Source organism: Pteropus medius, unplaced genomic scaffold, assembly GCF_902729225.1.
Source record: "Pteropus medius unplaced genomic scaffold, Ma_sr-lr_union100, whole genome shotgun sequence".
Taxonomy (NCBI): domain Eukaryota; kingdom Metazoa; phylum Chordata; class Mammalia; order Chiroptera; family Pteropodidae; genus Pteropus; species Pteropus medius.
The window spans coordinates 6,548,129-6,574,494 of NW_024340696.1; the positions used below are offsets into that span (position 1 = coordinate 6,548,129).

The 26,366-nt window shown below is 32.4% G+C and overlaps 1 protein-coding gene across 5 annotated transcripts in view; it reads left to right on the forward strand.

Annotated features, from left to right (window-relative positions):
• Positions 1-25,729, forward strand: part of METTL15 (methyltransferase 15, mitochondrial 12S rRNA N4-cytidine) — a 150,950-nt gene extending 125,221 nt beyond the window's left edge. For 3 of the 5 annotated variants that reach the window (XM_039866132.1, XM_039866142.1, XM_039866122.1), the window contains 3 exons: positions 933-1,111; positions 24,713-25,267; positions 25,444-25,729. In XM_039866132.1, the coding sequence (XP_039722066.1) occupies positions 933-1,111; positions 24,713-25,158 (625 nt within the window). In that variant the 3' untranslated portion in view covers positions 25,159-25,267; positions 25,444-25,729. Of the gene's footprint in view, positions 1-932; positions 1,112-19,362; positions 19,457-24,712; positions 25,268-25,443 lie in introns of those variants that run through there. The other 2 variants (XM_039866157.1, XM_039866150.1) reach the window with 2 other exon arrangements.
• Positions 25,730-26,366: the final 637 nt, after the last annotated feature.

Genomic DNA, 26,366 nt, shown 5'->3' on the forward strand with positions numbered 1-26,366 from the left:
TCAACTGCAGCCTGAAAATATTAAAAGGGAAATTCCAGAAATAAGCAATTCATAAGGTTTAAATTGTGTGCCATTCTGAGTAGCATGAAGAAATCTCGTGGTGTCTCACTCTGTCTTACCCGGGATGTGAATCATCCCTTTGTCCAGCATATCCATCCTATATATGCTTATCATCCATTAGTCTCTTAGTAGCCATCTGGGTTATCATATTGACTGTCACAGTATGGCAGTGCTTGCATTCAAATAACCTGTATTTTACTTAACAAGGGCCCCATAGTGCAAGAGTAGTGATGCTGGCAATTCAGATTTGCCAAAGAGAATTCATAAAGTGTATGGTGTATGTATAGGGCAAAACATAGTATATATAGGGTCCACTACTTTTTGTGGTTTCAGGCATCTGCTAGGAGTCATGGAACATGTTCCCTGGGATGAGGGAACTAGCTAAATTCCATTTGTGCTCCCATATAAGTAGTTGGTTACTTGACAGTCTCAGATATACTTAACATTCCTGAGATCTAGGCTCATTTAAATATCAGTTAGTAAGCCTTGTATCTTCTATACTGAAAAAAAAATTCAAGCAGGTATTTAAATTTTGAACAAACTAAATCCAAACAGTTTAATTGTTTTAGTTTAGGGAAACTCTGTTGAGCAGTAATAACCTCTTTGTGAATTAAAGGTTAGTAAAATATTTTAACTTTCTGCTGGCCTTGACCTTGATGAATGTCATACACAGTCTCCACCTGCCATAATGATGGGTATTTGAAATGGAAAACCTATTTCATTCATGTAAGATTTCAGTCCTCAACTTTAAAAATCTCAGAAGCTCTCTTAGACTATGTGCGTATGCTTGACTTTATGTCTCAATACTCTGAAGTTTCACCTCGTCAATTAAAACTGACGTCAATGAACTAATTAGTTTTTCTTGTGCGTAGGTACCCTGACATGCCCACCGCAGCTGATGTTGTGAACGCTTTAGATCAACAGGCACTTGCATCCATCCTGAGAGCATACGGGGAGGAGAAGCATGCCAAGAAAATAGCTTCAGCAATCGTTCAGGCACGCAGCATCTATCCTGTTACCAGAACCCAGCAGCTTGCCAGCATCGTCGCAGGTATCTTCATTAATTCTGAACAGTATCTGAGGGGAAATAATATATTACATGGATATATACATATGTATATATATATACACACACACACACACACACACACACACACACACAATGCATATGTATTACATGGATATATACATATATCCCAAATTCCAGAGGGATTCAGTTTGTACTTGAAATGATGCAGGATAGAATCTTGCCTATGTTCTCTTATGCCACTTTCCTTTTCTTTGCAAGCTTCCCCACCAACACCTCCTCAAAACACAATTTAAAAAAAAAATACTGTAGTTTGCTGATTAGTTTAATAATAGATTTTTTTTTTCTTTTTGCACAGGTTATCATTTGTGCCTACCAAGGTGAAACATGGAATGACAAGAGCAGAAGAATTTCTTGATTCATCACAGTGGTTGATAAGCATCCTGCATAAGATCTGACATTACCTCTCAGTTTCACATTTCTGCATTTTAATGTTTTGGACAAAAGGAGGATTGCATTGCCCAATTGCTAAAATAAAATCTAGTGACTCATACATCTATTCTAAACAACCAGCTAACAAAGGGTATATGATGTATAGGTTATTTCACTTTGTGAATGCTAACTAAATCAGCCTGAGGTCCTTATTGAAACATTTTATCTTCTTTGCTGTTTGCCATCATAAACCTCTTGAACCTAAGTCTAGCTAGGAGGAGCTTTATTATAGCCTTTCTGTTTGAAGCCAAAGTTGTTTCACAGCTGTGTTCCATGATGAAAGTTTTCCAAGACAAAAATACAACTCCTGCAGTTATTTAACAGAATTCCAATGATAAATTCTTTGTCTTATTGGACCATCTGAAACCCTACATCATTTTTATTTACCAAATGTATTAAGATTTCTTTTCAGTGGTTCCAGTTAAGTTATTTAAGTAGCTAAAGAAGTAGGAAAAAGAAATATTGGTGTAGCTTATAGAAAGAACTTGTATTAATTGCCTCTAAATATTATCCATAGTTTAAGGAATAAAACTTAATTATAAATTCATTCAGATCAAGATTTAGCGATCATGTAGCAATTGTTTTATGATGTAATTCAATAAGACTATATTCTACCTAGTTATGATAATAAAATATAGAGTTGATCAAGTCCTTAATATTTAAGCTGCATACCTCACAGCCCGAGCAACTTACAATTGAGCAACTTACTTTAAACAAGTAATTGCAGAATTCTTATAGGTTATGTGAACATAGAATATTCCATGGTATTTTCCCCCCAAAAAAGTTTATACTAGCAGGCTAACATTAAATTCATCCCCTGTTCTCTGTCCCTTTTTATCCCCCACTTCACACCCACTAACATGTTTGTTTCCACCTTATCTTTTTTGTCATTTTTTTTAGCTCTGTGTGTTGTCTTCTGTCTTTCATATTGGAAAGAAGATCAGTAAGAAGTTACATTTTTATTTGCAAGAAAATCCAGAATTTCTGGTGCAGAAAATGAGGACTCAGGACTAGAGGCCATCCTAGAGATCATCTAGTCAAAAAACCTCATCTGATAACTGAAAAAACTTGAGGCTCAGGGAGTGTCAATAGTTTCTTCAAGGGTACAACCTAATTAACGCAAAGTTAGTACTAAACTAGAATTTGGAAGCTCATGAATTTGACACATAATTGAGAATCTGCCTTTAAGAAATTAAGTTAACTTTTCTGACTCAAGATCTTAATTTGCAAACTTGAGGAAATAACACTGTGGCATTAGATAGAAATTATATGAAGATGTAGAATAGGAACAAATAAGTATTTTTAGAAAGATTTGATATAAAAAACAGGGCTATGACAAATGATATAGTAAAAGTGAAAATATTTATACATGTGTATGTGAAACCCCATTTTAGTAAATGCCACTAAAAGACTGTTTTCTATAATTAGTCCATTTTTTATGGTCAGATCAGCCCATAATAATAAAACTTTATTGATGATTATATAATTCTTTGGAAAGGGAAAAAAATAGAAACAATAGACTTCCATTTTGTTCTCATTTATTTTAAAAAAGTAATTTGGGAGAGGCTGCTTTATACCAGGCATTACACAGAGTACTAAAGATAGAATGGGGAGTGAATCAGATAGAGTCTCTGTGTTCATAAGCTTACTAACATGTGACTGAATAAAAATATGGTGTAATAAACCTAGACTTATAGTGGAAACTCTCTTATTTATTATAGTTTTAAGTTATGATTGTGCGGCTAGTAGAAAAAGTTGATAAAAATGTAGAATTATAGGACCTATATATGGACACATATATATGGACCTGTTTAGTTTCTAATTGCAGTTCCCCCACGTCTATTCTTACATAAGCCACACCCATGGTACCTCTTCCGTAAGCTCTGATTTTACTTTAATTCCAATAAAGGAAGAATTTAAAGGTATTTACAAAGCAATCTGAATGAGCACATTCTCTAGATTTTCATTTTTTTTCAGTCTTTTATAATTACGTCACCCATATCAAACTTAATTGTGTTTTTTATGTGATGCATCCTTATCAGGAGTTTCCGAAGTTTCCAGCCTGGTGCTTATGGAAACAGCAGCTGCCTTTCCATTTGCATTCATACTTCACCAGCTTATATAATATTTGATTAAATCACGTGATGACAATAGTAAGTGTTCTGGGCTGTAAATGTATAGCTCTTCTGGTAAAAGCAGAAAAGTATAGAATGCTAAAGAGAAGAATACTATCCTGAGATAATTTGTTTAACAGAGAAAGGGATGAATCTGTCAGGTGCATTAAATAGAAGACTCTTGAGAGAGCTACTTCAAGGAAATACGGGAAGCGATAGAGGGCCCACGAAGATTCCTGTATTAGTTTCCTAGTGCTGCCATAACAAAGTACCACATACACTCGGTGGCTTAAAAGAAGAAAAATTTATTCTTTCAGAGTCGTGAAGGCTAGAAATCCAGAATCAAGGTATCATCTTGATTCTAGGGAAGAATGCTTCCTTGACTATTCCTAGTGTCTGGTGGTTGCCAGCAATCTTTGATGTTCCTTGGCTTGTAGATGTATCACTAAGTCTCTGTCTCCATTGTCACATGGTGTTCTCCCTGTGCATCTGTCTTTGGGTCAAAATTTCTCCTTATTAGAAGGATACTAGTCATTGGATTTAGGGACCGTCATAATCCAGTATGCCCTCAATTTAACTTGATTATATCTGCAAAGACGATATTTTAAAATAAAGTCAACATTCGCAGATTCCTGATAGACATGAACGTTTGGGGACACTATTGAACCCAGTATAATTCCTAAGCCATATCTTTATTTAACGAACATGTATTTTGGCAGGTTATAATATACAGTGACTATATTTGAATGACTTTTCTTATACTAAATATGTTCAAGATTATCAAGTGCCCAGGGAATTATGCCACTATTCCTGACACATAGTTAAACCTGTATATTGGTGGAAATAGAAATCACTTCCTTTGCTTGCAGAAAGCTAATTATTCATTAAGACAAGGAAGACCACCACACTCATAGTCGCAATTGTATACATAATGGAATTGTATGATAATTCAAGAGATTAAGCTGTGATAGGCTGATAGCTTCTTTCAAGCTGCCCTTCCCATAGGGGTTATGTGACTTTTTGAAAGGAAAATAATAATTATTTTCTGCACTGATACATGTAAGGTGTATCTTTTCACAGCATTGATGCCTCAACTTGTATCAGAAATCACTGTTATTTTTCAGCAAAGTTGAAATAATAATAAAAATAAAACATTCATTTAAAAATAATCATTTTAGTGGAATTTTAGTCATAGTATAGTAGAACATAAACTTTTTCCTGATGAAGTTAATCAGAAGAGTTTGCTATCCCTTTATTGTTTTAATAATCTACATGTCGCTTCCTCCATCTTTCCCCAAAAGCACTCTTTACATTAATATTGCCATAATTAAGAAATAAATGAAGATACCAGAGAGTTTGATTGTCACTCTGGTGGAAAATGGCATAGTCATACCTACTGTCGAATTTGAATGGCTCGCCAGTGAGCCATAGTTGTTATTGCCACTGCCTATGACAATGCACTTATTCTTCTGTCATTTTAAATCTCTTGAGTTCAATCTGTTATACGCAGTGTGTGTTCGTATGGTAACTTCATGCCAACTAAATTATCAAATGACATTTCATAAGTAAACTTATTTCTTATTTTAATAAGTAATGTTTCCAAGAAACATTCTGTACAAGAAGTCCAACTCAGAAGAAAATGAAATGTGAAAAAAAAGAAAGAAAAAACTTAAAAATTTTTTTTCTTCTGAAAAAATCTGGCTATCTCATTTTGGAGTACCAAGTGGCTATCTGGGATTGCTTCAATCCCAATGACTGTGGCCCAACCCTAATTTAATGATGATGATGATGATGATGATGATGATGATGATGATGATAAATGTTAACTAATACTTATTGAGCAAATAGTAGGCACTATTCTAAATTATTTTCATCTATTAACTCACTTAATAAGCACAACAGCCTATGAGACAGTACTATTTTTATCCCTATTTTATAGATGAGGAAACTAAAGCACAAAAAGGCTAGGTAATTTGTCTCTTGTCAAGTGGAGCTGGAATCAGAAGCTAGTTATCTTACTGTAAACCCTGTGCTCTTATTTACAACACTACTCTAGATCCCTTTCTTATGATTAAGATACAGCATAAACTGTTACTGGAGAATGCTGACAGCTCCATCTTCCAGGATCTCACATACTCATGTGAGAGACCATCGTACAAACAACTCACTCTTGCTATCTTGTGATAGGTGCTATGTGTAATAGAGCCATGAACAAAAAGGTATGGCAACTCAAAGAAAGGAGCAGTTGATTTTGATGTGGTGGGAGGGATTTAGTTATTGAAGAAAGGGGTTGGATATATGTTACAGACATGGAGACCTTTGAATAGGGCCTTTTAGGGGGAGAAATGGTGGCTATTTATAGAAAAGTCTCTGGTACCCAATAGAAAGTCATTAATTGCAGAAATTAAAAGATGAATGAACAAATAAAGAAGAAGGTAGGCTTTCAGAGGGCTGAGAATAGAAGACAGACAATTCAGAGACCAATCCCAGGACTCAATACATTTCCAAATTCTTGGAATTTTTGTATTATCTTGGTATCTGCTATCATAAATGTGACCTTGAGTTGGGTCAGATACTTCTTCATATAGTAATTAGTCATAACGAAGTCTTCTAGGTCTTCCTGATTTCAGCTGAATTTCAAATTTCACCTATGAAACAAAAGAAGACAAATGTAACCCCTATCTCATTACTCCATTCCTCATTATTTTATAATTTTTGTGCCTCTGCAAGTGAAAATTAAAGTGATGTGGTATTGCATATTCTGCACATTATCAGTTTTCACATTGGTATTAATTTTGTAAAGATGTATATAGTCTCTCCATTTCATCCTTCTCTTTATTAACTTATTAAAAAAGAGGAAAGATTATTCGTTCCTGTAACTAGTTGTTCAGAAGTTTTAAGAATTTGGTGGTAGATATTTAGAAGATTCTCCATTCGAGAATCAAGATCAAGTATTCTTACATATTAACTGAACTACCATTTTTTAAATTTATATTGATATTATTCAGATCTTGTCTAGATGGTAGTAGGTATCATAATAAGCTTTGCTTTAACCCCCCAAAATACTGAGAGAATCAACAGTGTACAGCACCATTCCTAAAAGTAGTAGTTTAATACATTGATTATTATTTTTATATATTGGGAACGTTCTTTGAAGACAGCATCTGCTTTCATTTGCAAAGTTTAAAATATTCAAACCATGCCAGGAGAATGTCAAAGAAAGAGAACTCCAATGTTAATAGGTTGTCAGAAATCAAAATGTTATATTTCTAGGTTCGGGAAGAGGAATAATGAATGGAAGAGTAATTTTGATATCCAAATGTTAATCATTATTAAAAATTAAGAATAATGCTTCCAAATTATTTTCTATCATCTGTTGCTTTGTGCTGAAGTTAAAAAATTATGGAATATCTGGCAAAGATGTTCCTCAGAATTTAAAAAATGGTCTTATCTTTTTATCTCTTTATTTTTTGCAAGAATATTAGCAATTTCACCATTTCCCAAACATTTTAATTTATTTTATTCCTGTAATCTTTACATTAGTATATATTGCTTCACATATTTTAATAACTTGTTATCATTTCTACCATGTTATAAACTGAAGAACAGAAAATCTCCTCTTACATTTGTTTTAATAGCATAGAACACACAGTAAGCAATAGAAAATTTTTGTTGACTTTCTACATTTTCCAAATTATAATTATTCATTTGATTACTTTCTTATCATCTGGACTGTCAACTCTATGAGATCAAGGATTAGGTATATCTTCTTTATCGCTACATCCTCAAGACCTGATATAGAATGTGGCTTATAATAGATATTCAATTAATATTTCTTTTTTAAAAAAAATGGACCATCTTAACAATTTTTAAGTGTACAGTTCAGTAATGTTAAGAATTTTCACACTGTTCTGAAACAGATCTCTGGAACTTCTTCATCTTGCAGAACTGAAACTCTATACCCATTAAACAACTCCTTTTTCCTCCCTCCCCCACAGTCCCTGGTAATCATCATTCTACTTTCTGTGCCTACAAATTTGACTACTTTAGATACCTCATATAAATGGAGTCATATAATATTTGTCTTAATATGACCGGCTTATTTCACAGTGTAATGTCCTCAAGGTTCATCCATGTTATATCATGTGACAGTATTTCCTCTGTTTTTAAATCTGAATAATATTCCATTGTATGTACATACCACATTTTGTTTATCCATTCATCTGTCAGTAGACATTTGGGTTGCTTCCACCTCTTGGCTACTGTGAATAATGCTGCTATGAATATGAGTGTGAAAATATCTCTCTGAGACTCTGCTTTCAATTATTTTGGGTATGTACCCAGAAGTGAGATTGCTGGATCATGTGGTACTTTTATCTGTAATTTTCCAAGGAACTGTCATACTGTTTTTCATAGTGATTATAACTAGTTTAGAATCCCGACACTGCATGGGGATCCAACTTCTCCACATCCCTATCAACCTTATAATTTTCTGTTTTTTGTTTTTTGGGTTTTTTTTTTTTTTGATAGTAGCAATCAAAACATATAGACAAATGGAATAGCATAGAGAGCCAGAAATAAATAAATCCTCATGTATATGATCAAATGATCTTCAGTACTGGTGCCTACACCATTCAGTGGTCTCTTCAACAAATGGTTTTGGGAAACTGAATATCCATCTGCAAATGAATGAACTTAGAAGCTTATCTTATACCACATACCAAAATTAATTCAAAATGGATTAAAGACCCAAACTAAACTCCTCAAAACCTAAGGGAAAACTTTATGACATTGGATTTAGCAATGATTTTTTGAATATGGCAAAAGTATAGGCAACAAAAGCAAAATTAAACAATTTGAACTAAAAACTTTTGTGCATCAAAGGATACAATCAACAAAATATTTCTTGAATAAATAAATCATTGTCCATTTCTTCATAAAACTCGTGGTGTTTAGAAAAATGGGTGAGGCTAGAGTCAACTCATAGAGAAAATCTTATAACCAATGAATTTTTTCAGCATATAGGCACTTTCTGTTGTTAGGTAAACTTAGACCTATAATAATAAGGGAAACTAATAATTTTCCTGATACTTATAGTATCTTTCCTATTCTCTAAAGGGTAAATCAGGTTCAATATGTCATACAATGCTAGGTCAGTCTTCTATATTTTCAATTTTCTCATTACCAAGTAGGGAATTTGACCCAACATTGAGATAAGATACCTATTTCATAAACACATTACACATTCATTTAGTCATCAAATATTTATTGAGTCCACTTTGTACTAGGTACTAATGAAGGCACGTAAGTGATTAAGACAAAGCTTTCATCTTCTCAAAATTAACAAAAAAAAGAGATCTTAGATAGTAGTCTTCGCAGTTAGTACTTACTTGGCTGTATCAACATTTACATTTTTTTTTTCTTAGCTTAAAATTCCCACTTCATTTTTCTTCTTACACAAGTACATATTTTGAGATATTTTCAGTGAGACTCTATAAATGATGTATTCTCACACTTTGTCTAAATTTATCATTATTTTTACCTCACATTAGAATTATAATTTAGTTGGATATAGAATCAAGAGGTTTATGATTATTTTCACTCAGTACTTTTAAGATATTTTATTGTCTCTTTTATTATGGTTGATGAAAAGTATAGTTGTCATTATTTCATAGTTGGTCTTTTTATTCTTCTGATACTTTTAAGATTTCAAATATCAATAAGAAATACTATAATTTAGTTAATCATGTTCTCATTATTAGATATTTGGCTTACCTTTTAGTGGGATCTTTTATTATAAGCCATATAATAAATATTTTTGTGCATATTTAAGGGATTTGGGGGGGTCTACTTCCTTTTTAGTATAAATTCTCTAAGTGAGGTTAACGGCACATATATATTCCTTTAAGCCCTTGAAATGCTGTTTTTCAAAAAGGATACACATCCTTCTAGAAACCAAAAGCCTTCACTGGACATTATTTAAAGCATTGCTTCTAGAGCAATTTAGTATGCTAAAGCAGGCAGAAAAATAAAAGATAGAAGGGGGCAGTTCAATATTAGAATTAGATGTGGTAAGATAAAAAAAAAGGAGCTATTTATAATCTACAATTTAATTAAAATTCATGTGCTATTTACCCCTGGAGAAATTAATCATTCTTTAATTCAGTTAGGTGACCTATTAGTCTTTCAACATGCCTGTTATAAGAAAAAATGATAATAACACACAATCCTTGCCTTCTGGAAGCTTATATTTCAGTTGGAGAGATAAATATTTTTTAAAAAGCCATTGTAATACAGTTGAGAAGTGTTTCATTGCAGGTTGTTTTCTGCAGGAACTTGGAACATGACAATTAATTATGAGTATGTGCTGACCTCACAAGATAAAGAGAAGCATTGTTAAATACCTTTCCTCTTACTATCTCCCAGCTCCTGGAAGTGCAGATGACCCAACTCTGAAGTCAGTACTGCCTGCCCTATAGACTATTTCTAAAAGTTCAAATAAAGTATCTGATTACGGGTTTTAAGTATGCCAGAACCTCCTCCTTAGACTTCTGCTCTGTATTCACAGTACCTAGCAAGTAGGCCACAATCCCTTCTTAAAGATTTGATAATTAAATTTAATACTGACCACGAAATAGGTATTAGGAATCATGATTCAGTTTGAGCTATCTCATCCTGGTAAGCATTTTAAGACATAGGTACTATACAATTAATTTTATTATAAAATAATGTATGTAGGATATAAATCCTTTCCTGTAATTCTGAGCTAAATTTCTTATTTCATCTCAGCAGGTAATATTCCTTGTTACCTTTTCTGCTCAAGCCTATAACTTGATTTTTCCCTATTGTATGAGGATTTGTAAGCCTGAGCCACCCATAGTGAGATCATGTTGTCATCAGACTTAACCTGGTAGGAGTTGAGGATTAGATGAGACTCTGAAGAAGTTTAAAAAGAACCTCACTGAGTAAAGCCAATTTTATCCAGAACGATTCAAGTTCACGGATTTTAATTAACAGTTTGAAATCTGTAATATTACTTGAATTTTAGATGGGTGAGAATTTAACACTATATTAAAGGAGCCCAGGCAAAAGGACATGAGTTGCGTCACAGCGACTTATTAAATGTGATGGAAATTCAACAGACGAATGCCGGCAAACAGGTGCAAGAGCTGAATTAATTTTTAAACCCTACCACTCAGGGAGAATTGCAATGTATCACATTGACAGCCACAGCACGTTGCTAATTTCATTCACAAGCTTAAAAATCTCAATACATTTGAACATGTGAATGTATTAAATTTTAAAAAGTGTAAGTAGCATAAGGATATCCCAGAACTAAAAATGATAATTTCTCTCTGGGACTTCAAGTCATTTATCTAGAAGGATGGTGTTTTTTATGAATGAAATTTATCTACCATTTCCACATACAAATGTGTTCTATTATTATATGTAGTACAGACTGTTACTAAGCAAGGTTTTCTCTACTTTTAATATGAAATCTCTTGTGAATCAGAGGAAAACTGAATATTCACTGCTATAGTTTCCAACTTCTGCTGCTATGCATGAAGGGAGTTATCAATCCATGCTTGTGATGTGCTAAGTGGTGATGATATACCCAGATTAAGAAAAAAAAAATACAACAAAACATAACTAAATGAATGCAGAGGGGTTTTTTTGGTAGTATCATTAACAGTGGTGTGTTGTAAGCTGAAAACTCACTAAATTCATTGTTTTCACCAGAACTTTTCCTACTTTGGAGTCCCTTGTATATCTGAGAATTTGGTAGAAGCCCTAGAGTATCTCCACATAAAACTGCACATACACACAAAATCTTACAAAGATTTTAGGGAGTTCATGCATTTCCACATTCACAATACTGTTTATGGTACATCTTTATCTTTGTTTGAAATTGTGAGTCTCTCTTATTTAGTGGATTTTCCCCCTTGCCACCTACTGTGCGCCAGATCTTAGATCTGGAAGTGGGGATATAAAAGAAAATAAGAAAAGTTTTTCAGACTTTTTAGAGATTAATAGACATGTAGTGTAGAGTGATAAATAGTTTGATGAAATTTGTACAAAAGTCATTGCAAAATCTTCCTGGAGAAGATGGCTCCTTAGTGACTATTAAGGATGAGTAGATGTAAATTGTAAGAAGAGACATTCTAGATTAAGAATGAGAGTAAGGAGCACTGCTCTGTCATTGCTAAAACCATGTGTTTACAAGAAATACATAATAACAAATGTATGGAAAATCATTCTTCTCTCACCATTTCTCAAGAAGCTTTAAAGAAAAAAAAAAAGGCTAGGTTTTATTTCCCAAGATTTTAGCCATCTAAGCCCTTTATGTCTAATTGTACACAAGCTTTTCCCCTCATTTTACTTTGCTGCAGAATATTAAGTGCTGATTTTTACAATATAAAACGACTGTAAAGGGCCCCCTTCTTGCAAGTGAGTCAGTATATACTGCATTGGATGAGTTTATATTCTTAATCAAAAAATGGTAATCAGTAATCGTTTTTGGTAATGGCACCAGTTGCAACTGTTTCTTTTTTAAACCCACTATCTAGAAAACTGATGAAAAAGGGCGACCAACACAAGGCCTAATAACCTGAGCTAACAATACCTTACTTTCAGTAGAACAAAAAGGACAAAAGCCAAAGGTATTCATTATTGTTCCCAGGATAAGAGACCAGGGCAGTTACTGCCTTCACCAGATGCGCAGTCTCCAGGCCTGACAATACACATCTCCCCAAGGGGAATGTGGCGAGAAAGCTAAACTCTTGCAACTTGATGCAAAGTGATTTGGGTTCCATTACAACATCTCTCGGTAAAAGCCTATTCAGGCTTCGAGTAAAGATTCCACACTCCTTCTTTTCTCCCAGAAAATGAGCTTGTTACATAAAACACCAGACATGGAATCAGAGCTTCTGGAAATCACTCTAAACCACGTGATTTCATCTGAACTTCCTTAAATTCTAATCAGGGAAAAAGAGATGATATGGTTTGGTGAATATACCATCTTAAAATTGTTACCTTGTTTTGGGCACACTTAACAACAAGAAAACTCAAGAACATTCTCAGGAAACTGAAAAATTAGAAACTATTTAGTAAAATAAATTTGTTTACTTATTTGTTTTCAATGAACTAATGTTGCCCTGAGAGTATGCTTTCAGAAGTATGCCTTCTGAGAGTATGCCCTGGCCTTCTGAGAGTATGTTTTCAATGAACTAATGCTGCCCTGGCCTTCTGAGAGTGTGCTTCTTGAATTAACCAGAAATGTTATGCCTTTTTCTGGAGACGTTAGGTTCACTCTGTGGTACAAAAAAGGGGGCTGTAGTGGTGGACATCATGTTAAAAAGAGCTGAGTTTCCATTTGACTCCTGCGAACTTGGGAAGAGATATTTAACTCCTCAGTTTTTCACCTTTAGATGGAAATAAAGATATTTACGTCTTACCTTTCAGAATTACTATAGGGATTTAATAACATAATTAAGATCTGTGGAAAGTGATTAACACAAAACCTACTTTTACTATGTTCCCAAGTGTGTTACCCAGAAAACAAATTTTATGGAATAGATAGTTATTAAAAATTAAAAGTTTCTGTTTCAAAAAGCTTAGAAATGCTAAGTAAACAAAATTAAATAGTTATCCTCAGAACTTTACCATGCCGATGGGCATTATATATCTCCCAAAAATGAGTGTTGCCTGCTGCATTTATCAAACTCACTTGACAAAACAGACACATTGGTATTTGGTTAGGAATGGAAGGTGCAGTAGTACATAAGGTTGTCTATATGGGAGTGGGGGGGTCAAGGTTATTTTCTTTTTTTCTTATCCTCTTTAATAGTTGTACAGTCTTTCTTTATAGCCTCTTTTCCAGTATTCACATATCTTCTCATTGGGTTTGAATTTCTTAAGATCAAGAACTATGTCTTCATAAACATTTTAATTCCCCGTGTTTAGTGAATGGTAGATAACATATATTGCATAAATGAAGTATGTATTATTATTCAGCATGTAATTACTGAATTACCAAATATCATTGATGCCAGTTTTATCTAAACAATTTTTAGTGGTAGCCTCAGATACTGTTCATTTAATAAATGGACTAAATATATTGGTTTTTTTTCGGAGCCGTGAAAACAAAGGACATGGTTTAAAAGGACTCACAAATACATTTTATCCTTGTGGAACTATGCTTGAGAAAGTAGATAACCTGTGCAGAAAGTTGCTCTGTGAAAACTAAAGCAAAGAAATAAGAAAAGAATAGAGAAATTTTGTGTTTAAAATGCCAGAATACAGGTTGTTTACTTAGGTGGCAAGAGGAATCTAGAAGTTTAACTATGGAAAATAATCTCCTGGCTAGGTAAATATAACCTTGAAGGTTTAGGTTAATGCAATTAGGGTTTTTACAATTCTTAGCATCAGTTATTAAATAGTCAAGGTAAAACTAAAAACAAAAATTTAAATGATTTCTCAATCCTATGCCATACTAAGTCTTTATACTTTTAAGGCCAACATACAACTTTGTGAACTTAGAAGTATATCATTAATTTGTACATAGAGAAAATTTTATACTTTATTTTGGATGCTTTAGTCTTTAGTCTGATGCCTAAATCCAAAAAGCATTACTCGGAAGATGCTTCAGGGGTGTTTAACGGCCCTCTGTCCTATCTACTCTATTAATCCAGGATGAAAGTATAATTAGTTTGGCAGAAACTTCAAATTAATATATCACACCCCCTCATATTAATATATCACACTCCGTCATCACCTACTCCATTTTACAACTGAGAATAGTAAGTAAATAAATGTGAGTGACATTCATAAAGTGACTACTTTATGCCAAGTATACAGTAGGTGTTCCTAAACATTCTCTTTATTTAATCTTCACAGTAATGCTATGGGAAGTGTTATCATCTCATCTTCCAGTAGGGAAACAAACTCAGAAGTGTTTTGCCCCACATTGAACAGTTATAAAAAGGAAAAGACCTAATCATTGAACCTAGTTTCTCCTTTATAAAGTTCAGTGCCATTCTATTACACCATGTTGTCTGCATATAAGTATTGTCATTTCTTATGCTTTTCCATAGGGATGATTAAAATGTATATGTATAAACATAGTACTTACAAATAGCCTGACCATGACTTAGGTAAAGACAGCTATTAAACTTTAATAAAGGACATGTAAAATATTAATGGGAATACTATGTTCCCTGGATGGTTTTGGTATCATGATAGAGTAAGCTTTATTCAAATTAGTTTAGAAATTTACTGCCATTCCAATCAAAATATTTATTATGATATACTTCATTGTTTCTAATTTTAACTTGGAATAATAAATGTGTAAGAATACCCAAGAAAATTTGAAAAGAAAGGTAATGTTGGGAGAGGGACTGACCCCACCTGATAGAAAAATGTACTGGAAAAATAAAAAGTAATCATCTGGTTTTGGCAGGAAAATAGAGAAATATACCAATAGAACACAATTGAGAATCCAGAAGCAGATCTGTTTGCATATAAAAGTGTAATATATAACCAAAGTGGTACTCCAGATGAGTAAAGAATGTACTGTTTAATCAATAGGACAACTGGCTATATAATTTTTTAAAAAATGAAGTTATATTCCTACCTGATACCACACTAAAAAATAAATTTCCTGTGGATTATATGTTTAAATATAAGAAATAAAACCAGAAATACACCAGGAAAACAGAATTGATTGTCTATAATCTTAGAGTGGGGAAAGCCTTCTTAAACTTGATAAAACCTAAAAGACATGGAAAAAAAGCTATATAGAAATTTTTAATTTCTGTATGGCAGAAAACCTACAAAGTGAAAATGTTACAATCTAGAAAAAAATATTTGCAGCTATGTATGAGAGACAAAGGGTTAATATCTTTATTTTATAAATAGCTCTTCCAAATCAATAAAGAAAAAAGCAACATCACATTAAGAAGATGGACAAAGGGTTTGTTCAAGCAATTCATAGCTGAAATCAAATGGCCATTAGGTTTGAAAAGATTCCAAATTCTGCTAATTGCCAAAGAAACACATATTAAAACAACTGTTAACTATCATTTGCCTAATATTAGATTAGGTTAAAAAGAGTGATAGTTTCTAGGACTAGTGAGGATGTGGGTAGATGGACTCTCTCATATACTATTGATAGAAGTAAATTGATACAATCTATTTAGAGAGTAAATTTGGGAGTATTGATCCAAACTTAAATGGGCATAAGTAACTTTTGACCTAACAACTCTAATCCTACTATCACAACTTCACATACAGTAACAAATATTTTTCTCAGTTTGTAACTGTCTGTTTACTTTGTGGAGATTTTTGCCTTGTAGAAATTTAAAATGTCCATTTTACATGTGTACTGCAGCATCTTTTTGTGATAGCAAAAATAGAAAACATTCTAAATATCCCTGCTGTGTTGGTAATATGAGCTCCATACCAGAGTAGAAACTGCCTCTATCTTAATTACTGTTGTATTCCCAGTTAGCTGGTACTGTGCTTGACATTACAAACATTTGTTAAATGAACAAACAAAATGAATTATAATACATCTATGCAACTGAAATTATTTTATAAATTAAAGTCAGTAAACAAAGCAAGTTTCAGATCACTGTGCAGATCATTACCTTCTCACAAAATATATCTGCTATATATTTGTTTATATACAAATTTCATGTATGTCTATCAAGAAAAAATGTTAGAAAATGTACCTTTTGTTTGTATCTTGGGGTAGAATTTAAGGAGTGGTGACATTAATGTTTTACTTCATATACAGCTGATAATATACCTTTTTGCTTTTTTCTTTTAACAATGATATAACTCTAAAGTACAAATGCAATATTTTTTTTAATGTGCCAACTCTTCTTGGTGCAAAGAATTTATAGCAGTGAACAAAGTCTCTATTTTCACTAAGTATATGTTCTAACAGAGGAGGACATGATAAACAAGTAAATATTTGTCCCCTATGAGGTATTATGAAAAAGAATAAAGCAACGTAAGGGGACTCTAGTGACAGGGTGTTATTTTCATACATGTAGTCAGAGACTTTCTTTCTAATTCCATGATATTTGGGAAGAGACTTTCCCAAATATTTGGGAAGCAGAGAGTAAGCCATCCAGGTATGTGAAGGCAGATATTGTAGGTACAAATCAAAGGACTCAGATAGGACCATGCCCATGGTTCAGTTAAAAATACAGAGCTCAAAGTCAGGAAATGTGGTCAGAGAAATGGGGGCGGTAGTAAGCAGAGGTTGCATATGACATAGGGACATTTGGCCAAGGTAAAAAAACTTCAGTTTCTATTTTATGTGATAGGAAGATACTAGACTTGTTGAACAATGGAATGGCATGATCTAATTTTTGTATGAAAAGGATCACTTCAGTGGTAGAAAAGATGATGATGACTTGGACTAGGAAGATAGTAATGGAGTTGGTGAGAAGTGATGGGTTCTGGACACATTTCACATATGGAGCTGTCCGAATTTGCTGATGTGAGAGAAGGAAAAGAGTAAGGATATGAAACTGTCAGAAACCTAAAAAATAACAACAGTGAACCTGCTCTGGAACGTGAGAATGCAGTGCTTCTAATGAGATTGAACATCTATGTCATTCTGTCAGTTTTTCCAACATTACTGTGAGAGAAGTTAAGGGCTAAATAATGTCTCAAAGTTATACTGAAATTAGAACTTTAAATTCATTATCTCATAATGAATTTAATGTACATTTAATTTTAAATGTTCATTTTTGGAAAGTACGTAACTTGAAAACATCTTGTTATTAAATGTATATGAGCTTTTAATTTCCTTTTGTAGTCAAATTTACTGCTATAATTTTGCTATTGAAGTATTAAGAGGAAAGCAGTTCTGTTATTCTGAAGAATTGAGAAAACTTGTAGTTTAGAATTTCATAGGCATTAACTAAAATAAAGCTTACATTAAATCTTAACAACATTATGCATTAATTTTGGGGGAAAATTGAACTTAAATCACTGAAGATCTTCACAAATTTATTTAAACATAAATTTTCAAATTTTACCATTATATTTTATGTCTTATTTTATCCTTTAAAAGAAATATGTGAAAATAAAGTTGCATATTGCTCATTTCAGATAATAAGGGCTTGCAAACTTGCATTTCTTAAGGTTAAAATTATTTGCAGGTTCTCCATTGCATGTACAAATGATTGATTCAGTAAGGACATTCCCAATCGGTATCCAGATATCATTTAATCATGCAAACAGTTATATTGAGACAATGAAATTACTAGCAAATTTGAAAGTTCAATTGCCCCATTAAAATTATAATTTTATACCCACAATTACATATGGCCAAAAAGTAGGATATAGGATGGGGCCCTTTTTATGACACTAACTTTACATTCTGTTCATAATGTTTTCTGTGACTAAAAATATGTTCTCCCTGATGCGATTAAATATTATACTCTTTATATACCCATCCAATGATATAAATGAAACTCTTTGTGGTAATGCTTCCGGATTTTTATTCATTTATCCATTTAGGGTTTTTTAAATTCATTATCTATTCATTATCTTTTCAGCAATCATTTACTGAGTGTTTACTATAGTAGTTTTTAATCTTGGCTGCAAGTCAAAATCCTCTGTGAAGCTTTTTAAAAGTAGTGATTCCTGTGCAATAAACCTCTGAAACTCATTCAGTAGGTCTGGACTAGGGCCAGGGATCTTTATTTTTTAAAAAGGTCCACAGGTGACTCTATTGTGCAATCAGGATTCAGAATCACAAGCTTCTCTGTTAAGTGCAAGGGATTTAAGAGTGAACATGAACAGTTCCTGTTCACAAGGAGAGCAGAGTCAAGTGAGACAGACAAGTAAACTAGTAATTACAGTAAAGCATGATCAGTGCTACACTTAGGGGTAAGCACACTTCTACCCACTTAGAACTAATATACATTGGCCTAGTGTTAAATAAGTCCATTGATGGACTATAAAACCAAAAAGATTTTCTCTCAGTACCAAACTAAATGGCCCAAATTGTGATCGAGTCCATATTTTCTGTCTTACTCTATGCCTTAATCAAATGAATTCGCCATACAAGATATTGTGATTAAACTCAGGAAATGGGAAAGCAGAGACCAGTTTCTATTTTTGATAACAGGATATAGGAGATGGGAAAGAGGTGAAGAAGGATTGCAAAACAGCTCCTTGAGGGTAGGGACCAGGCCTCATTAATATTTTTCTTCCTAGGGCCTGATTCAGAGTCCAGCACATGGGTAAGCATTGGATCTGGTATAGTTTTTGAACCTTTTTTTTTTCTTGATTACTTGTCGGTAGATGTCCCTACCTCATCTTTGTATACCTAAGAGGATTCTGTCTCTCGTTCTCTGACCAGTGACTTTCAGGAAGAAACCCATCATTACTACCTCAGAGGCACAGGACATTTACTGATTTCCCTTAAACTTTCCAATTTAAACGAAGAACCTTCCTTGCTTAATCTTTAATAGTAAGATTGTCTTTTTTTTTTTTTGTCATTTTGAGTATTTGTATCATTGCCAGTTGATGTTTTATTTTACTACTTTAATTTCTATTACCATATGCTGTTTTATATTCTTTTCTTTCTTTTTTATTTTATTTTACACAGTCTTCATTGTCAACCTTTCTTCCTATAAATTATAGCCACAAAGTGCCACTGTAAAGGAAGGGGAACCCTGGAAATTGAACCTATGTAAAATAAGGGAGGGTATGTGCCTTAGATCCCCAGAACAGCATGGTAAGCTTACAAAAACACATTGCCCATTCATTGCAATCCCTTGTCATCTCCTTGGTGCCTAAAGATGGGACTTGAGGAAGTTGACAGGACCACACCTAGTAATTCTTTTCAGCAGACCCACTGGACATAGTTCAGATTAAAATTCCCTAAACAAAAGTAAGAAAGACCCAGAAGAAAAGATTCATGGATTGGAGTTAATCCTGTTATCTTCAAGACCATCCATTTCTAAATATAAAGGGAAGCTCTTATTTTCTTTCTTCATGATATGACATTGGCAGGGCCTAATTAGATTTTATAAAGAAAAGCTTGTCAGTTCACAGTGGTATTAATCTGTCAGCTCCAAATTCATATATAGTGTGGATGTACTAAATGTGCATATGAATTATAAAACTTGAAGTTACATAATATAAAATATTAATAAAGTCTCGCTTTATGTGAAAACTTTGAAATTAAAACATTCTCTAATTAAAAGAATTCATCAAGAATCTTAGTTTCACAGCTAGCTGACTAGATGAATTATAAACAATAATTCTGCCACAGGAAGGGGCCATTTTAGCTGGTAAACAGAAATACCTTTGTCATGTCAAACTAACCAATGCTCTTATTTATATTAGAACTACTGTGATAGAATAAGCTTCTATCGTGTTGAGCTATGCTTTTAATTTCTATAAAACATTAGAGATAATGTTTAAAAAATTTTAAGTATTAAAGCGAAAATATTCTACAGTATTTGTTGATCCGTGTGCTTCGTGAATGTTTACCTCCTATTTTACATGAAATCCATGCATCTTAAAATGTATTTTATGTTATATTTCTCCTTTGAGAAAATTAGTGTTGAATTATGCAAGGTTTGAATCACACAAAGTTTTCGGTAATGCAACCTTCCGAAAATGTCCTCTAAATTAAGCTCTACAATATGAAGAGTTGCATGTTTGTTCAGATCCTTAGAATGTTTCGAAACACATTTTCCAATGACCAAAACTCTCTCTGGAAAATGGAGAAATTGAATAGCCATGGAAAGAAGTTGACCTCCCTCTTCAGCTTTGACTTTGTGTTTTGTTTCAGAGAGACCTGGTTGTTGGAAGATAAATTCCCTAGTGGCTAACATTTTCTAGCTTTTCAGCAAAGTAGTTTTTGTAGAGGAAAGAATGAACTCATAACACTGATTTGGTTAACTTTAGACAGCCAGATTCTTAGCTCCCTAGTAAATTATTTCTCTCCTTCCATTTTCTAGTTCCCTAAGAATATTAATCTGGTGTGTTTTAATGTACTTTACTACTGGACATGTGAACTAAGATACTAGTCTTGTATAATTTATTTTGCTGTAAGAATCATGCTAAGGAGACTTAGGTGCCAGGGTTGCAGTCATGCTTTCAGATCTTCATTCATAGGAAATCTGGACTGGAAAGATCACTTCTCTATAGGATAATATTCTCTGAGAACAAGCTACTAAATCAAATAAAAATTCCTGTGTAAATTCATTGAACATTAATACCATATTTGTGTGCCAATGGGGAAAAACTAAGGAAAATCATAGTTATTAATTTGTTTAAAAATCAACATTTTTGTTTACCTTGAAAGCTAAATGGGGCATGTCTCTTTTGATCTTCATGTTTTAAAATCTTATATACATAGTATCATACATGTTTATTTTGTAACTTGCTTCTTTTACATATTCTAGATGTAAATTCATTATCAGATATATGATTGGCATGTTTCCCCCATTCTTTGGGTTGTCTTTGCTTTCTTGATGATGTCCTTTGAAGGATAGAAGTTTTAATTTTAATGAATTCCGGTTTATCTATTTTTTTCTTTTGTTGCTTGTGATTTGGGGTTTTTCTTCTGAGTTTTCTGCAAATTCAAAGTCATGAAGATTTATCTCTGTGTTTTCATCTAGTATTTTTATTAGTTTTTGCTCTCACATTTAGGTCTTCGATCCATTTCGAGTTAATTTTTGTGTATGATTTAAAAATTCAACTCATTCTTTTTTATGTAGCTAACTGGTTGTCCCAGCACCATTTGTTCAAAAGACCTTTCTTTCCCCCATTGAATGGTCTTGGCATTCTTGTCAAAAATCAGTTGATCATAACTATATGAGTTTATTCTGGGCTTTCAATTATATTTCGTTGATTGCTATGTCTATTGCTGCACCAGTACCACACTGTCTCTATAGCTATTGCTTTGTAGTAAGTTTTAAAATCCATAAGCGTGAGTCTTCCTACTTTGTTCTTTTTTTTTTTTAGGATCATTTTGGCTGTTCTGGGTGTCTTACAATTCCATATGAATTTTATAATCAGCTTGTCAATTTGTACCAAAAAGTCAGCTGAGATCTGATAGAGATTGTATTGAACCTTAGATGAGTTTGGAGAGTATTTCCATCTTAAACAGTTTCAGAAAATTTATATAGATTTCATAGCTTAAGTTTTATACTTATTTTGTTAACTTTATTCCTAAATATTTAATTCTTTTTGATGCTATTGTGAATTGAATTGTTTTCTTAATTTCATTTTTGGATTATAGTATATAGAAACACAAGTGATTTTTGCTTGTTAATTTTGTCTCCTACTGCTTTACAGAGTTAATTTGTTAGTTCTAACAGTGTGTGTGTGTGTGTGTGTGTATGTGTGTATGTGTGTATGTGTGTATGTGCGTGTGTGTAGCCTTTAGTGTTTTTTATGTATAAGCTTATATCCTTTGCAAACAGAGATAGTTTTTATTTTTTCCTTTCTAATCTGGATGCCTTTTATTTCTTCTTCTTATCTAATTGCTCTGACTAAAACTTCCAGTACTATATTGAATAGAAATAGTGAAAGTAGTTATCATTTCTTGTGTTATTCATGATCTTTGAGAAAAAACTTCAGTTGTTTATCATTGATATGTGTTAGCTGTGGGTTCTCATATACGGCCTTTATAATGGTGAAGTGCTTTCCTTCTATCACTAGTTTGTTGGGGTTTTTTGGTCATAAAAACATGTTAAATTTTTTTCAAATGTGTTTACTGAATCATTTTGATGGTTATGTGCATGTTTTTCCTTTATTCTGTTAATGTGGTGTATTACATAGATCAAGTTTCAGGTGTTGAACCATCCTTGTATTCTAGGAATAAATCCCATTTGGTCATGGTATATAATCCTTTTACTATGCTGCTGAATTTGGCTTGCTAATATTTTATTGAGGGTTGTTATGTCTATATTCATAAGAAATATTGATCTATAATTTTCTTGTGATGTCTTTGGTTTTAGTTTTAGGGTAATTTTGGCCTCGTAGAAATAATTTGGGAAATGTTTCCTCCTCTTCAATTTTTGGAAGAGGTTATGAAGTACTTTTTATTTTTTCGATTTTGACAAAATTCATCAGTAGAACCATCTGGACTTCTCTTTGTGAGTTGACTTTGATTACTGCTTCAACTCTTTCATTTGTAGTAGGTCCATTCAGATTATCTCTTTATTCTTGAGTCAGTTTTAGTAGTTTGTATCTCTCTAGGAATTAGCAGTTTATAGTGGGTATGTAGTGGAATTTCATTATGATTTTAATTTCCATTTCTATGACTAATAACGATGTTGAAAATCTTTGCATGTGTTTATTGGCTGTTTTACCTTTTGCAATATATCTGTTAAAATGTTTTCCCTTTTTTCAAGTAGGAAGTTTATTATTATTAAGTTGTAAGATTTTCTTTATATTCTTGATAAGAGAGTTTTGTCAGATATATATTTTTTGGTTTCAGTGTTTACTCCTAGGTTTGATTGATTTTGAATCAATTTTTGTGTACAGTGTGCAATATGGGTTGAAGTTCATCTTATGATATTAACTTTTATTGAAAATCTATTCTCTCTCCATTGAATTAACTTGACAACTTGCTCAAAACTCAGTTGCCTATATAAATGTGGGTCTTTTTCTGATAACAGCTAAATTTTGGAGCTATATTATTTGGTACACATACATTTGTGATGTATCTTCCTGCTGTCTTGACTATTTTCTCAATAAGAAATATTCCTCTTTGGGTTTAGTGATTCTCTTTTAAAAGTTCGTTTTGTTTAATATTAATGTAGTCTCTCTAGATTTTTTAAGTTTACTGTCTGCATGGTATATCTTTTCATAGCCTTTTGCTTGCTTTTATTTTTATGCATGTTTTTATATTTCAAATGCATTTCTATAGACAATGCATAGTTAGGTCTTGCTCTCTTTCAGTCAGACAATCTGCATTTTATTGGAGTGTTAGTATATTTATATTTAATGAAAATATCTTTATATTTGGATTTATTGTCTGCCATTTTGCTGTTTGTCTTCTCTTTGTCTCATTTTTGTTTTCTTTTTTTGTGTGTTAAACATTATTTTTGGGGATCATTTTTATTCTCTATTAGCATATTAGTTTTCTTTCTTTGCATTATTTTTATTGACTTCTTTAGGGACCATAATGCAACTTTAACTCCAAGTAAAATATAAGAACCTTGCAACAGGATAGTTTCATTTACCCACTCTTATCCTTTGTACTATTGCTATCATATATGTTACTTACCTATATCTATATTTTATATTTCTATATTATAAACTAAAAATTATTGTGTTATAATTTTACTTAAAGACTACTATCTACATAAATTCTCTTCATTACTTTTTATATATCCAAGTTATCACCTGGTGTCATTTTACTTTGTCCTAAAATGTTTGTTTTAGCAGTTTTTGAATGCAGACCTGTTAGCAATTCTTTTATTTTTAATTTATTTGAAGATGTCTTTCAATTTTTAATTTTAAAGACTAGTTTTAGAATAATCTTTTCTTGGAAGACCAGTTTTTTTTCTTTCAACAATTTAAATATTATTTCAGTATCTTGTAGCTCCATTGTTCTAATGAGAAATTAACTTGATATATTTTTGTTCTCTTTTATGTAATGTATAGTTTTTCTTTGTTGTATTCAAGATTTGTCTCATTATCTTTCACTTATAGTAGTTTGATCATAATGTGCCGAGGTGTAATTTTCTTTTGTTTATTTTATTTGGGGGTAGCAGAGACTTCTTTTTTTCTACTCCTGTTTGACTTCACTTTCTTTTATGAGTTATGAAAGATGTTTCTGATACAATAATTTTAAGCCTTGTTAGAATGCTTGGAAATAAAATGGAGAAGAATGGATGAAATGCCAGTTTTCTAAGGAAATTTAGTGCCTTAAGTATATACACATACAACACAACCAGTATATTTACAATGGTAAATATTAATATTATCTATCTTCTTTTCCTGTTTTCACAAAATCTGTTTATAGGTGCATTTCCTCCTTCTGCTACATATGCACGAAAAGACTTGCTACACCGATCTACCCATATTGCTACCAAGACTTTCCAGGCTTTTCGCATATTTGTGAACAATGAACTCAATGAACTTTACACTGGACTGAAGACAGCTCAGAAGTTTCTGAGACCTGGTGGTCGCCTTGTCGCCCTCTCCTTCCATTCACTAGAGGATCGCATTGTCAAACGATTCTTGCTTGGGATAAGCATGACGGAAAAGTTTAACTTAAGTGCTAGACAGAAGGTGATACAAACACCACAATTGGATTCAGATCATGAAAACAAGGAAGGAGTCTCTGTAGGAAGGGCCCCTTTAATGTGGAAATTGATACACAAGAAGGTACTTACTCCAGAAGATCAGGATGTACAGGATAACCCCAGAGGGCGCTCAGCCAAGCTTAGAGCAGCTATCAAATTATGAGAAAGTCATTATCATCTAATTCTTCAAGTTTTCCATCACAGTTTCTATTTATTTTTTGCATGCACTATTCCTAAACAACTTAATACAAAAAAATATGATATATATATCTGTATATAATATATATAGATAGATATGATATATATTATATAGAGATATAGATACGTATCTATACGTATCTATATCTATACGTATCTATAGATATAGATACGTATAGATACGTATCTATATCTCTCTATATAGATATCTATATAGAGAGATATAGATATGTACTACATAAAAATAGAGATATATAGATATGTACTACATATATGTGGAAATTGACGTTATTTAGCATTTTTTTTTCTCCAACAGAAAATGCAGGAAATATTAGCATGACACAGAAAGTTCAACTCAAAGAGCAGCAGCATCTCAAAATTGGATTAATGTGTTTATCTTAGCATTATGTTTGACTTTTGAAATGTCCTATCTCTAACCAGGAAATTAAAAAAAAAAAGAATACTATGTGCATTTAACTATGTAAGCTTAAGCTGTCAAAAGAAAGAGATTATAATTATATCTGTATGCCCTAAATTCTGAATTTAGATATTCAGATTTGCAACAGAATTTCTGTGACTCAAATAATTAATAATGATTATGGAATGAATCATTATTGGAATAAATAATTATTACTATAATTTTCTCAAATATAGATATTAAGCATTTTTAAGTTATCAAGTCTTATTTTTAAAATGCATCATACTGATAAATTTTATTGTTGAAATTATAGTGTCCACTGTTTTAAAGATATTTTTTCTTATTATATATGCCATGTTTTTATATATTCCAAAGTAAAAATGAAGAATTACTGTTGCAGCAATTAATAAATTTCACAAAACTTATTTTAAAGTCAGTGGTGTTTATTTTAATAGCCAAAAATGTCTTTGAGAAATAATAAAATCTCTCATCATTTGAATCCTACAGTTTTTAATTGAGCTATTCAAAATAATTCAACCAAGTCTATTTAAAATAAAAATGTATATGATGTATTCCAAATGTTAAAATCAATGCACCCTTAATGTTTAGATAGGAATTCTAATTATAAAATGTTTATTCAGGAGTTCACTTGGTAGAGAGTTTTTAATAAATTGATGAGATTGATTCATAATTCACATATCAACTTTTTATATGTAAATATGCACTTCTAATTTATTCAGCAGTTACTGAGCTTG